The 16,043-nt window shown below is 44.7% G+C and overlaps 1 protein-coding gene across 1 annotated transcript in view; it reads right to left on the bottom strand.

Annotated features, from left to right (window-relative positions):
- Nucleotides 1–1,089: 1,089 nt before the first annotated feature.
- The window catches only part of PLTP (phospholipid transfer protein), a 93,103-nt gene continuing 78,149 nt past the window's right edge, over nucleotides 1,090–16,043 (bottom strand). Inside the window, exons 10-16 of the mRNA XM_063960477.1 lie at nucleotides 14,700–14,759; nucleotides 11,556–11,720; nucleotides 3,096–3,163; nucleotides 2,599–2,641; nucleotides 2,455–2,518; nucleotides 2,295–2,371; nucleotides 1,090–2,205 (exon numbers count right to left, since the gene is read on the bottom strand). Of these exons, the coding sequence (XP_063816547.1) occupies nucleotides 2,101–2,205; nucleotides 2,295–2,371; nucleotides 2,455–2,518; nucleotides 2,599–2,641; nucleotides 3,096–3,163; nucleotides 11,556–11,720; nucleotides 14,700–14,759 (582 nt within the window). The 3' untranslated portion in view covers nucleotides 1,090–2,100. The remainder of the gene's footprint in view (nucleotides 2,206–2,294; nucleotides 2,372–2,454; nucleotides 2,519–2,598; nucleotides 2,642–3,095; nucleotides 3,164–11,555; nucleotides 11,721–14,699; nucleotides 14,760–16,043) is intronic.

Genomic DNA, 16,043 nt, shown 5'->3' with positions numbered 1-16,043 from the left:
CCTTGCTCTTCCCATGTGCAAAATTAGCATATTCAGATGCCATTAACGTTTTGGAGCTTGTTAACTATTCCAGTTCTCTGGAGCCATATTGAACTACAGGGTTGTATCCACTGATTAAAACTTTAGTAAATGCCTGATATATCTGTGATATATAGCATTCTAGAAGGGATGCGGTCAGGATCCCAGCAGTCAGAATATTGACAGTGGGATCCCGACGTTAACGTCAGGGGTTAGGGTGGAGCACTAGGAGAAGGGTTAGGCTGCGGTGGTGGGAGGGGGGACGGGACGGTTGGATGTAGGGTCAGGGTTAAAAAACTTAAGCTCTGCCGGGATTTTGACTATCGGGATTGTGACTGCTAGGATTTCGTACCCAACCCTTTTTAGAAATTTTATTGCTGCCACATTCCTGTAAAAACCGCTATTTTATCAGGATATATGGCTTAAAATCATTTAAATCAGAGGTTCTCAAACTCGGTCCTCGGGGGCCCACACAGTGCATGTTTTGCAGGTCTCCTCACAGAATCGCAAGTGAAATAATTAGCTCCACCTGTGGACCTTTTTAAAATGTGTCAGTGAGTAATTAATACACCTGTGCCCCTGCTGGGTTACCTGCAAAACATGCACTGTGTGGGGTCCTGAGGACTGAGTTTGAGAACCTCTGATTTAAATAGACACTTTACTTCCCTTGTAATAGTCTTACTCACACCCTCCTCATGTCTTTCGTGCCAGCCTTAATCACAATACCTTTACTCTTTATGTGTAAATCATTAGCACTGTACCATCTGTATACCTTCTTTAGTTCCTATGTACCATATCCACAACTTTTTCACTTCTGTTATACCAGTCTCAAAATACACTCACTCACACGCTCACTCACTCACTCACTCACTCACTCACTCACTCACTCACTCACACTAACACATCTGCTTTGTTTCATGCCTTGGAATTTTCTGCACTTTTCTTTCACCTCTGATATTGCAATTGTTTATCTGAGCGCATTCCCTTTTTATAACATTATTTTATGATTATTATTTTATTACTCAACCACCCTTTATTCTGACCAATGATTATGTAATCGTTCTAAATTCCTTCTCAATTTAAATTCCCTTTAATTTTATTGTAATTTTATTTATTGATATTCTATCATTTTTATTGAAAACATTAGTAAATGTCATTGTTTTTGTTTTTTTTCCTTCTTACAAAAGCCTTCTGACCCCTCTCAGATTATGGGCGGGATGTAATTCCGTCAGAGTTGGCTGGAGGTGCGGATTGCCGGCCGAACTCGGGCATTTTTTTAAATTGACAATCATTTACAAGGCATGGTTTTGCCTTATAAACGATTGTCGCTTAAAAAAATAAAAAATGGCTTACGTTTGTTCAGCAACCCGCACCTCCGGCCAACTTGGACGGCATTACTTCCCACCCTGCGTGTTTCCCACCATAATACAGTCCTTTTTTTTTTTTTTTGACCGTACAAAACTGCTACCTAGACCTAGAAATGTACTGCTTACAGTTTTTCTAAAACTTGTTTGGTTTTCCATTTGATTGGTTCACAAGGAGCAGCTGACAGGATATCATTTGTTTGATGAATAAGAAGCCCATCTAGTGCACCCATCCCATGGCAGCGCTACAGAACTGTTACACCAGACTTTTCTGTATTCTGTATGGTATCTGTTAAAGGTTGATACAATGTCATAGTTCACACAGGTTAGACAGTTTGCTATTGCTAAATTATGGTTAAATCCTTTTGAGTTACTTATTGCTTTTTAAAATGGTTAAAAGATTGTCTGTACACTGGCAGTGATAAATAGTTGTCTGTGGTTTGATATACATAAAATGTTTCTACTTTAACACAATCATGAGGTTCTTCTGAAAGGCTGCTGTCCACACGGCTGTTACCAAGCTTGGTGCCTTGTAAATGGCTAACCAGATTGGGGCTACCTGAAGATTTGGGGCTGCTGTGGATGAACAATTTAGCATACCCTTGAGTCAGACACATTATATTTGTGATAAGCTCATATTGAGCGCTCTCTCAGGTCAACCTCTACTGTGGTCACCAGGGACACTCGGATTTTGTGGTTCTCAGATAGCCTCATTAGACTATTGGCTTGTCTCTGCTGTGGCATTTTGTGAAGGACGATATTTCTCAATGACTTCACGCAGACTCATAGAGAAGTGCAGATCTCCACCAATGAGAATGAAACCCTGGAATAATACAGAAAACAACATCACCTGGGTGTCAGTGAAAACACTTGTAAGCATGCACACTTGTTCTGGTAAGTACTGGGACTTACTGCATGATGTGTAGTTGTCTCCCGTGTGAAATCCAAACCCTCGGGAAGTGGGATGCCTACTCCTCGCTTTGTTCTCTCTGTGACACACAGTCCATGCAACAAGTTATATTTTGCATAGCTTGCGGGCATATTTTGTATCAAAGAGAAGTTATGGTCTTACCATTGAGAATGGGCATCACTGTCAACTGCAAAAGAGTCTTCAAGGGGCTTTGCAAAGGTATGAGCTGCAAGATAAATGTATATGGTTGTAATTACTTCACTGAGCTCAAGGAGCGTCTTGTACTGACTGTAATAGATTACTCACTGCCAGTGATTCCAGTGCTGACTTGTTGGAGTATATTCTGAATCTAGGAACACAAAGAAACTATATAAGACATTTTTAAAGCTCCTTTAACACACTCAGATGAGAAATCCATTAATTTAAGGCACATTTACTTTAATTTCCTTAAGACCAATGGCATGCAGGTAGGCGATATCCCTTGCACTTATCTGGCTTTGTTTGTGGCCCCAAATCCCAATCTATCTGTACATGCTCCAGTTACTTCATGTATTCCTCTCATTAATGAACATTACAGTGGCAGATTCCATGCAATTCATATGATCCATAGATAATTTAATTAGTCTATATGATTTGTTAACAGTTCAAATCTGGGTCATTAGTGACTCACTAGATGCTTTATATAAACAAGTGTTCTGTACATAATAAAATGCTGTCTTATTTTGTGTAATTATAATCAGCGTAATGCCAAATTTGGGAAAATCTATAAGGGTATAGAGGAAGCAAAGATTTAGCTACATTACCTCTTGAGATCTAGCTGGACTTGTAAAGTGGTCTTCTTCAAAGTCACCTTGGCACTGAGACGGGATTCCTGGGGGCACACAAGATATAGAATGTTGAAAGCAAACTTTAGATCTGTCTTCCTAGCTTGCTTAATATATACAGCTGAGTTCTTCAGTTTTCTATTAAATATCAATTGCATTTTTTTCCCTTTTAATATAGGGTCTCCATTTTGCTGGTGTGTAGAGATCTTTAGCATTCATGTACATGAGAGCTATATTAATGCTATGTTAGTGATCTGCATGAACCCCAACTTCCTTATCTGAAACCATATGGTAAATGGACTAGTACTACACAGACATCTCTATCCATTTACACTGGGAAGTAACACAACTGATCTGCACATGTACACAATCAGTAATTCACTCCATAGTGTACAGATGGAAAGATATGTCGCACATTATGGAAGGAGAGAGGTTGTTGATCCAGTGCTCTAGTACTCACAATGATGCTGGAGTCTCTAATAAAGGATCCCAGGAAATATTAGCTGGGTCCTGGATTAGGCCTAAAGTTAGGCCTGTACATTATAGGGTAAGTGGTAGGATTTCCTTAATGGCCCATGTCTAGTTTTTGACTTCTCCCCAAATGGTGTCCCACTATTCCACTACAGTGAGCCTGTGTTGTCTGCTTAATGGATCCGTTTTAGATCCAGTTGCATTTAGGGAAATCACGCAATGTACCAATGTTCCATACATTGCTCATGTGCAGTATGGGTCCTGCGTCTAAGGACACAGTAAGGCTGCAGATGTCAGGTGATTGACAGTCTGCAACCATTTAAGGGTGGGGAGGGGTGGTGATGATGATCTCCATTTCATAAAATGGAGGTGTGTTGCCTCCGTTTTGTGAAGATGGAGGCAACACAGATTTCCTGGACTCGGCAACGGGCTGCGGTGACCGGTCTGTGTAAATGGAGAGTTACTCAGCTGAACGATCATGTTGCAGTAGTGGATCACACATCTATGCAGGGGGTGTCTTTTTAAACCAGACGCCTCCTGCTGCATTACCATTTGTAGGCATCGCTGCTGCTCCAAGTAAGCAGAATCTATGCTTTCTACCACCTGCACCTGAATCAGGCCCAATGTTTGCACACAGCTTACGTTGTGTAGGCACAGAATCTTTTAGTAAAACAAAATTCTTAAGTTTTAAAGCATATCAATAGCAACTATCAGGGTAGAGACTCATAAAAGTTAAGTACCATAATTTTTCAATTTTTTTTACATAAAGTATTGTAAATGCCCAAGCATGTTAATGTCTTCTATTATGGCGCTCTGCAAAACATAGTGTAACTATTAGGGATGAGCACCGGAAATTTTTCGGGTTTTATGTTTTGGTTTTGGGTTCGGTTCCGCAGCCGTGTTTTGGGTTCGAACGCGTTTTGGCAAAACCTCACCGAATTTTTTTTGTCGGATTCGGGTGTGTTTTGGATTCGGGTGCTTTTTTCAAAAAACCCTAAAAAACAGCTTAAATCATAGAATTTGGGGGTCATTTTGATCCCAAAGTATTATTAACCTCAATAACCATAATTTCCACTCATTTTCAGTCTATTCTGAACACCTCACACCTCACAATATTATTTTTAGTCCTAAAATTTGCACCGAGGTCGCTGGATGGCTAAGCTAAGCGACCCAAGTGGCCGACACAAACACCTGGCCCATCTAGGAGTGGCACTGCAGTGTCACGCAGGATGGCCCTTCCAAAAAACACTCCCCAAACAGCACATGACGCAAAGAAAAAAAGAGGCGCAATGAGGTAGCTGTGTGAGTAAGCTAAGCGACCCTAGTGGCCGACACAAACACCTGGCCCATCTAGGAGTGGCACTGCAGTGTCACGCAGGATGGCCCTTCCAAAAAACACTCCCCAAACAGCACATGACGCAAAGAAAAAAAGAGGCGCAATGAGGTAGCTGTGTGAGTAAGCTAAGCGACCCTAGTGGCCGACACAAACACCTGGCCCATCTAGGAGTGGCACTGCAGTGTCACGCAGGATGGCCCTTCCAAAAAACACTCCCCAAACAGCACATGACGCAAAGAAAAAAAGAGGCGCAATGAGGTAGCTGTGTGAGTAAGCTAAGCGACCCTAGTGGCCGACACAAACACCTGGCCCATCTAGGAGTGGCACTGCAGTGTCACGCAGAATGGCCCTTCCAAAAAACACTCCCCAAACAGCACATGACGCAAAGAAAAAAAGAGGCGCAATGAGGTAGCTGTGTGAGTAAGCTAAGCGACCCTAGTGGCCGACACAAACACCTGGCCCATCTAGGAGTGGCACTGCAGTGTCACGCAGGATGGCCCTTCCAAAAAACACCCCCCAAACAGCACATGACGCAAAGAAAAATGAAAGAAAAAAGAGGTGCAAGATGGAATTGTCCTTGGGCCCTCCCACCCACCCTTATGTTGTATAAACAGGACATGCACACTTTAACCAACCCATCATTTCAGTGACAGGGTCTGCCACACGACTGTGACTGAAATGACGGGTTGGTTTGGACCCCCACCAAAAAAGAAGCAATTAATCTCTCCTTGCACAAACTGGCTCTACAGAGGCAAGATGTCCACCTCATCATCATCCTCCGATATATCACCGTGTACATCCCCCTCCTCACAGATTATCAATTCGTCCCCACTGGAATCCACCATCTCAGCTCCCTGTGTACTTTGTGGAGGCAATTGCTGCTGGTCAATGTCTCCACGGAGGAATTGATTATAATTCATTTTAATGAACATCATCTTCTCCACATTTTCTGGATGTAACCTCGTACGCCGATTGCTGACAAGGTGAGCGGCGGCACTAAACACTCTTTCGGAGTACACACTTGTGGGAGGGCAACTTAGGTAGAATAAAGCCAGTTTGTGCAAGGGCCTCCAAATTGCCTCTTTTTCCTGCCAGTATAAGTACGGACTGTCTGACGTGCCTACTTGGATGCGGTCACTCATATAATCCTCCACCATTCTTTCAATGGGGAGAGAATCATATGCAGTGACAGTAGACGACATGTCCGTAATCGTTGTCAGGTCCTTCAGTCCGGACCAGATGTCAGCATCAGCAGTCGCTCCAGACTGCCCTGCATCACCGCCAGCGGGTGGGCTCGGAATTCTGAGCCTTTTCCTCGCACCCCCAGTTGCGGGAGAATGTGAAGGAGGAGATGTTGACAGGTCGCGTTCCGCTTGACTTGACAATTTTGTCACCAGCAGTTCTTTGAACCCCAGCAGACTTGTGTCTGCCGGAAAGAGAGATCCAAGGTAGGTTTTAAATCTAGGATCGAGCACGGTGGCCAAAATGTAGTGCTCTGATTTCAACAGATTGACCACCCGTGAATCCTTGTTAAGCGAATTAAGGGCTCCATCCACAAGTCCCACATGCCTAGCGGAATCGCTCTGTGTTAGCTCCTCCTTCAATGTCTCCAGCTTCTTCTGCAAAAGCCTGATGAGGGGAATGACCTGACTCAGGCTGGCAGTGTCTGAACTGACTTCACGTGTGGCAAGTTCAAAAGGTTGCAGAACCTTGCACAACGTTGAAATCATTCTCCACTGCGCTTAAAACAGGTGCATTCCACCTCCTATATCGTGCTCAGTTGTATAGGCTTGAATGGCCTGTTGCTGCTCCTCCAACCTCTGAAGCATATAGAGGGTTGAATTCCACCTCGTTACCACTTCTTGCTTCAGATGATGGCAGGGCAGGTTCAGGCGTTTTTGGTGGTGCTCCAGTCTTCTGTACGTGGTGCCTGTACGCCGAAAGTGTCCCGCAATTCTTCTGGCCACCGACAGCATCTCTTGCACGCCCCTCTCGTTTTTTAAATAATTCTGCACCACCAAATTCAAGGTATGTGCAAAACATGGGACGTGCTGGAATTTGCCCAGATTTAATGCACACACAATATTGCTGGCGTTGTCCGATGCCACAAATCCACAGGAGAGTCCAATTGGGGTAAGCCATTCTGCGATGATCTTCCTCAGTTGCCGTAAGAGGTTTTTTAGCTGTGTGCGTATTCTGGAAAGCGGTGATACAAAGCGTAGCCTGCCTAGGAAAGAGTTGGCGTTTGCGAGATGCTGCTACTGGTGCCGCCGCTGCTGTTCTTGCGGCAGGAGTCCATACATCTACCCAGTGGGCTGTCACAGTCATATAGTCCTGAGCCTGCCCTGCTCCACTTGTCCACATGTCCGTGGTTAAGTGGACATTGGGTACAACTGCATTTTTTAGGACACTGGTGAGTCTTTTTCTGAGGTCTGTGTACATTTTCGGTATCGCCTGCCTAGAGAAATGGAACCTAGATGGTATTTGGTACCGGGGACACAGTACCTCCAACAAGTCTCTAGTTGGCTCTGCAGTAATGATGGATACCGGAACCACGTTTCTCACCGCCCAGGATGCCAAGGCCTCAGTTATCCGCTTTGCAGCAGGATGACTGCTGTGATATTTCATCTTCCTCGCAAAGGACTGTTGGACAGTCAATTGCTTGGTGGAAGTAGTAAAAGTGGTCTTACGAGTATGACTTCCCCTCTGGGATGACCATCGACTCCCAGCAGCAACAACAGCAGCGCCAGCAGCAGTAGGCGTTACACGCAAGGATGCATCGGAGGAATCCCAGGCAGGAGAGGACTCGTCAGAATTGCCAGTGACATGGCCTGCAGGACTATTGGCATTCCTGGGGAAGGAGGAAATTGACACTGAGGGAGTTGGTGGGGTGGTTTGCGTGAGCTTGGTTACAAGAGGAAGGGATTTACTGGTCAGTGGACTGCTTCCGCTGTCGCCCAAAGTTTTTGAACTTGTCACTGACTTATGATGAATGCGCTGCAGGTGACGTATAAGGGAGGATGTTCCGAGGTGGTTAACGTCCTTACCCCTACTTATTACAGCTTGACAAAGGCAACACACGGCTTGACAAATGTTGTCCGCATTTCTGTTGAAATACTTCCACACCGAAGAGCTGATTTTTTTTGGTATTTTCACCAGGCATGTCAATGGCCCTATTCCTCCCACGGACAACAGGTGTCTCCCCGGGTGCCTGACTTAAACAAACCACCTCACCATCAGAATCCTTCTGGTCAATTTCCTCCCCAGCGCCAGCAACACCCATATCCTCCTCATCCTGGTGTACTTCAACACTGACATCTTCAATCTGACTATCAGGAACTGGACTGCGGGTGCTCCTTCCAGCACTTGCAGGGGGCGTGCAAATGGTGGAAGGCGCATGCTCTTCACGTCCAGTGTTGGGAAGGTCAGGCATCGCAAACGACACAATTGGACTCTCCTTGTGGATTTGTGATTTCGAAGAACGCACAGTTCTTTGCTGTGCTTTTGCCAGCTTGAGTCTTTTCATTTTTCTAGCGAGAGGCTGAGTGCTTCCATCCTCATGTGAAGCTGAACCACTAGCCATGAACATAGGCCAGGGCCTCAGCCGTTCCTTGCCACTCCGTGTGGTAAATGGCATATTGGCAAGTTTACGCTTCTCCTCCGACAATTTTATTTTAGATTTTTGAGTCCTTTTTTTACTGATATTTGGTGTTTTGGATTTTACATGCTCTGTACTATGACATTGGGCATCGGCCTTGGCAGACGACTTTGATGGCATTTCATCGTCTCGGCCATGACTAGTGGCAGCAGCTTCAGCACGAGGTGGAAGTCGATCTTGATCTTTCCCTATTTTTGGAACCTCAACATTTTTGTTCTCCATATTTTAATAGGCACAACTAAAAGGCACCTCAGGTAAACAATGGAGATGGATGGATACTAGTATACTTATGGATGGACGAGCGACTGCCGACACAGAGGTAGCTACAGCCGTGGACTACCGTACTGCGTCTGCTGCTAATATAGACTGGATGATAATGATATAAAAAATATATATATATCACTACTGCAGCCGGACAGGTATATATTATATAATGACGGACCTGCTGGACACTGTCAGCACTGCAGACTCCTAAAGTAAGCTACTAGTATCAAGAAGATAGGGAAAAAAAAAACACCACAGGTAGGTGGTATACAATTATGGATGGACGAGCGACTGCCGACACAGAGGTAGCTACAGCCGTGGACTACCGTACTGCGTCTGCTGCTAATATAGACTGGATGATAATGATATAAAAAATATATATATATATCACTACTGCAGCCGGACAGGTATATATTATATAATGACGGACCTGCTGGACACTGTCAGCTCAGCACTGCAGACTCCTAAAGTAAGCTACTGGTATCAAGAAGATAGAAAAAAAAAAACACCACGGGTAGGTGGTTTACAATTATGGATGGACGAGCGACTGCCGACACAGAGGTAGCTACAGCCGTGGACTACCGTACTGCGTCTGCTGCTAATATAGACTGGATGATAATGAGATATAAAATATATATATATATCACTACTGCAGCCGGACAGGTATATATTATATAATGACGGACCTGCTGGACACTGTCAGCTCAGCACTGCAGACTCCTAAAGTAAGCTACTAGTAGTATCAAGAAGATTGAAAAAAAAAAACACCACAGGTAGGTGGTATACAATTATGGATGGACGAGCGACTGCCGACACAGAGGTAGCTACAGCCGTGGACTACCGTACTGCGTCTGCTGCTAATATAGACTGGATGATAATGATATAAAAAATATATATATATATATCACTACTGCAGCCGGACAGGTATATATTATATAATGACGGACCTGCTGGACACTGTCAGCTCAGCACTGCAGACTCCTAAAGTAAGCTACTGGTATCAAGAAGATAGAAAAAAAAAAACACCACGGGTAGGTGGTATACAATTATGGATGGACGAGCGACTGCCGACACAGAGGTAGCTACAGCCGTGGACTACCGTACTGCGTCTGCTGCTAATATAGACTGGATGATAATGAGATATAAAATATATATATATATCACTACTGCAGCCGGACAGGTATATATTATATAATGACGGACCTGCTGGACACTGTCAGCTCAGCACTGCAGACTCCTAAAGTAAGCTACTAGTAGTATCAAGAAGATAGAAAAAAAAAAACCACCACAGGTAGGTGGTATACAATTATGGATGGACGAGCGACTGCCGACACAGAGGTAGCTACAGCCGTGGACTACCGTACTGCGTCTGCTGCTAATATAGACTGGATGATAATGATATAAAAAATATATATATATCACTACTGCAGCCGGACAGGTATATATTATATAATGACGGACCTGCTGGACACTGTCAGCTCAGCACTGCAGACTCCTAAAGTAAGCTACTAGTATCAAGAAGATAGAAAAAAAAAAAAAAACACCACGGGTAGGTGGTATACAATTATGGATGGACGAGCGACTGCCGACACAGAGGTAGCTACAGCCGTGGACTACCGTACTGCGTCTGCTGCTAATATAGACTGGATGATAATGAGATATAAAATATATATATATATCACTACTGCAGCCGGACAGGTATATATTATATAATGACGGACCTGCTGGACACTGTCAGCTCAGCACTGCAGACTCCTAAAGTAAGCTACTAGTATCAAGAAGATAGAAAGAAAAAAAAACACCACGGGTAGGTGGTATACAATTATGGATGGACGAGCGACTGCCGACACAGAGGTAGCTACAGCCGTGGACTACCGTACTGCGTCTGCTGCTAATATAGACTGGATGATAATGATATAAAAAATATATATATATCACTACTGCAGCCGGACAGGTATATATTATATAATGACGGACCTGCTGGACACTGTCAACAGAATGCGTTTATAGAATAAAAACACCACACGACGAGTGTTTAACTTTTTCAGGCAGACAATCACAATATACTGGTGGTCAGTGGTCACTGGTCAGTCACACTGGCAGTGGCACACTGGCAGCAAAAGTGTGCACTGTTAAAATATGTACTCCTGCTATAACTGCTCCCCAGTCTCCCCCACAATTAAGCTGTGTGAGCAGTGAGCACTCAGCACAGTCAGATATACAGTATTACATAGATGATGCAGCACACTGAGGCTGAGCACAGATATGGTATGTGACTGTGTCACACTGTGTATCGTTTTTTTTCAGGCAGAGAACGGATTAATTAAACTGGTGGTCACTGGTCACACTATCAGCAAGTAGTACTCCTAATATGCTCCCCAAAATTAGTAAATCAAGTGTCTCTACTACTCTCTAGTCTACTCTAAACGGAGAGGACGCCAGCCACGTCCTCTCCCTATCAATCTCAATGCACGTGTGAAAATGGCGGCGACGCGCGGCTCCTTATATAGAATCCGAGTCTCGCGATAGAATCCAAGCCTCGCGAGAATCCGACAGCGGGATGATGACGTTCGGGCGTGCTCGGGTTAACCGAGCAAGGCGGGAAGATCCGAGTCTGCCTCGGACCCGTGTAAAAAGCGTAAAGTTCGGGGGGGTTCGGTTTCCGAGAAACCGAACCCGCTCATCACTAGTAACTATCCCTGGTACATACCATTGTCATGCTGCTCAGCTGCACAGGGGGTTGGTCCTCTGGAACTAGATAGATGTTCAGTATGGCATTGACTGAAACGCTGGTTCCTGTTGGTTTTATGGTAAATCGTGGAGGGGTTGAAACACGGAGCTCTAGCTTCATAGGGGCCTCTGCCACAGGAGGATCCTATGAGTGGAAACAAATGTCAGCACGGTGCAGACTGGCAATTATGTTACAAGTATGATACATATATGTATGTATGTATAGATATAGATATATATATATATATATATATATATCCTGGTGCAACATCCTACAATATAGAGTAATACAGAAAATAATGTAATATAATTCCATGGCGCAGCTGGCACAGATATGCTATCCTCAGTGCCCTCTCAGACCTTTCTTTCGGGTAGTCTTGTGCCAATCATCTTGCACTACTGCTCTCTACTCTCAAGAGAAACATCCACAAGTAGAAGTGTGCAGACAGGTAGAATACATCTGAAAATGAGTCACAATTAAAAGTTCAACCTCCTACTACTTATGGTCCATACACACTAGGCGATATAGTAAGCGATATCGCTAATTTTTACCCCCCTGAGTGATATCGCTGCTTACTATATCCCCCGATGTGTATGCTGCTGATGACGGCCAGTGCGCGGCCCCGTGGGTCGTTAACAACCCTTAGAGTCGGCCGTGCAGGCAGCTCATTTTGGAGTCATCATCCAAAGTTGCATGCACAGGCTGGCCACGGGATGTCGTCACTGTGCGATATCGCTAGCAATATCGCACAGCGTGTATGCCCACTTTGGGTGGCCCGGGCCGGGAAGGGGACACTTCGTAGTGTGAACCCACCTTTAGAACCACAGCACTCTTTAAATACAATACTCCTGTTTTTTCCCCAACATAGGGGTATATTTACTAAGGTCCCGATTTTGACCGAGATGATGTTTTTTCTTCAAAGTGTCATCTCGGGAATTTACTAAACTCAAATCACGGCAGTGATGAGGGCATTCGTAATATTTTGGAAGTCCTAGGAAAAAATTACGAATCAATACACCATCGGTCAAATACACCTGCAATTTGGTAGAAATCGGTCATTTACTAAAAAGTGCAAATCACAAACACTGCCGACAATAGCCAAACACTGCCGTGCTGAAATACAATTTGTGAAAAAGTGCTAAAAAAAAACAGACCTGCTTTTTTCCCCCGTGTTTGGATAGGCATGCACGGATCCATGAGATCCGTGCAGGTTTTTCTGTGGGAAGGGGTGGGAAAGTGTTAATTTAAAAAAAAAAAAATGCGTGGGGTCCCCCCTTCTAAGCCAAACCAGCCTCGGGCTCTTTGAGCCGGCCCTGGTTGAAAAAATATGGGGGGAAAAATGTCAGGGGTTCCCCCATATTTAAACAACCAGCACCGGGCTCTGCGCCTGGTCCTGGTTCCAAAAATACGGGGGACAAAAAGCGCAGGGGTCCCCCATATTTCTGAAACCAGCACCGGGCTCCACTAGCCAGATACATAATGCCACAGCCGGGGGACACTTTTATCTAGGTCCCTGCGGCCCTGGCATTACATAACCAACTAGTCAATGTTACAACGTAGCGCCAATGGTGGGAACTTTGTGGTCAGCGGTGAGGTTACTTTCGGTCAACTGCTGACCACAAAGTTCCCACCATTGGTTACAATGGAGCGCATAGGCGCTACATTGTAACATTGCCGTGTGCTGCCTGTCATACACTACAGGAGCACACAGCCAATCAGGAGGGTGCCACAACGTGGCGCTCCCTGATTGGCTTATGGAACCGTCTTAGACGTAAGTCAGAGGGGGTTCCTGGCATTCGGGGAAAGGGGTCCCATGTGAAAACATGGGGCCCCTTTCAGTGCGAGGTCGGGTGTCCGTTTTTTTTATTTTGCAAAGTACCTGGATTACAAATGGATTAAAAGAGGAGCCATCTACACTGGATTTTGTGAGTATAATTTTTTCAACAGGTACACCATGGATTCTACATGGAGAAGAGGACCAACCCTCGTGTGAACATAAGTAACTATGTGTATATGGAGGTGTGGATGTATGTATTAAAGTTTTACTTTCAAGGTGTGTGTCATGTTTTTATTGGGGTATTTTTTTAGTAGTAGTACTACAGGTACCAGCGGGCCTGGTTTTCCTCCGCATGCTGGTACTTGTGGTTCTCCAAGTACCAGCTTTCGGGGAGGCTTGCTGGGACTTGTAGTACTGCTACTAAAAACAATATTCATTTTTTGACAAAAAGGCTATCAGCCTCCCATCCGCAGCCCTTGTATGGGGGGGACAGCCTCTGCTTCACCCCTGGTCCTTGGGTGGCTGGAGGGGGGGACCCCTTGATTGAAGGGGTCCCCACTCCTCCAGGGTACCCCGGCCAGGGGTGACTAGTTGGTTATGTAATGCCAGGGCCGCAGGGACCTAGATAAAAGTGTCCCCCGGCTGTGGCATTATGTATCTGGCTAGTGGAGCCCGGTGCTGGTTTCAGAAATACGGGGGACCCCTACGCTTTTTGTCCCCCGTATTTTTGGAACCAGGACCAGGCGCAGAGCCCGGTGCTGGTTGTTTAAATATGGGGGAACCCCTATCATTTTTCCCCCCATCTTTTTTCAACCAGGACCGGCTCAAAGAGCCCGAGGCTGGTTTGGATTAGGAGGGGGGACCCCACGCAATTTTTTATTTTATTTTAACAGTGATTTCATTTTTTAAAAAGGTGCACAATGAAGCCCAGCACGGATCTCTCAGATCCGGCCGAGATTCATTGTATTAAAGTCGGCAGTGTTTTACAAGTCACTCACGTAAAACACTGCAAAAAAAAAAAACGAATGACATCGACATCGGTAAATCCGAAAATGCAGAATACGAGAGCTTAGTAAATTAGTCGTAATAAATTCAAAAAGTTGCAACTTTACACTTTCGATGTCATTCGTGATTGAACTTTGACCTCAGACTGGAAAATACGGATTTTAGTAAATATACCCCATACTGTTTAGTTTAGTCTAATTTATTGCTTGAATTTGCTTTATATTGCAAATGTTGTTTGCTGCCTCTAGCCATAGGTCTACACATCCTACACAATATAGATTTGTATATATTAATCAAAATAATTTTTGCTAATTATTTCTATTATGTGTGCATATCCTTACCAGAAGCATGAGACTTGCAAAGTATGAGGTCCGCAGCAAAACTTCCAGGTCTTTAGGCATCTAAGTAATAGAGATCCAGAATTACGTCAAACAGACTATGATAGTGTCCCAGAAGGTTTCATAACAAATCTGTTAGTGCCACACATTTACTAATATAATGAAATTGTCTATAATCTAAATGTTCAGAGTTACCTTCACATTATACTGCAGCTCTGTTAAGGCGAAAGTATTACCTTCCTCTTCCTCCACAGGCAGCTGAAGTTCCTCTTGCATATTTAGGCCAAAGTATTAATGAGATTAGCTATTCTGACAGCAGTAGTCCTGTTCCTGTATATGCCTCTTTAACTCCACACAATATATTTCTACATTGTAAGCCGACCCTTCAATGTCTACTTCGCTGTAGAAGAACCTTACTCCTAAAGGGCCCTATACACTACAACGATAATGCCCAAATTCATCCGATTTCGACCTTTCGGGCCGATAAATCGGATGAAAAGTGGCAAATCGGATGTGTTTCACATCTGATCCAATCTGATGCGCGGTCCCGTGCCTCCCCTGTCATAATATTAAAAATAATACAAAGAAGATATTTATAACACAGATTCTGTGATAAATATCTTCTATTGTTATTTTCATTATCCCCCCCCCCCCCTCTATGAAAATCCCTGCATGTTGGACTGAGAGGCAGCGGGAGAGGTGCCTCCTGCTGCCAAACTAAAGTTCGGGTAGCGGGGGATGGGCAGGGGGCAGGGCGAAGCAATGGGCTGTAAAAGCCCATTGAAATTATATGGGGAAGCGGCACCTATACTGGTGCCTCAATGACAGGGGCATGCATTCAGCCCACCTCAATGCACGCCCCTGTCAGTCCCCCAGATGTGATTGGACTAGTGGATCCGCTGGCCAGTGGGCACATGTGGCGGGCATCATGGCGGCGAGACTCAGCGGACAAAGGCCCTCATTCCGAGTTGTTCGCTCGCTAGCTGCACACACTAAGCCGCCGCCCTCTGGGAGTGTATCTTAGCTTAGCAGAATTGCGAACGAAAGATTCGCAGAATTACGAATAGAAATTTCTTAGCAGTTTCTGAGTAGCTCCAGACTTACTCCGCCATTGCGATCAGTTCAGTTAGTTTCGTTCCTGGTTTGACGTCACAAACACACCCAGCGTTCGCCCAGACACTCCCCCGTTTCTTCAGACACGCCCGCGTTTTTCCCAGAAACGCCAGCGTTTTTTCACACACGCCCATAAAATGGCAACTTTCCACTCAGAAACACCCACTTCCTGTCAATCACAGTACGATCACCAGAACGATGAAAAATCCTCGTTATGCCGTGAGTAAAATACCT

Source organism: Pseudophryne corroboree, chromosome 3 (assembly GCF_028390025.1).
Source record: "Pseudophryne corroboree isolate aPseCor3 chromosome 3, aPseCor3.hap2, whole genome shotgun sequence".
NCBI classification, from domain to species: domain Eukaryota; kingdom Metazoa; phylum Chordata; class Amphibia; order Anura; family Myobatrachidae; genus Pseudophryne; species Pseudophryne corroboree.
This window is presented reverse-complemented; position numbering and strand designations above follow the sequence as displayed.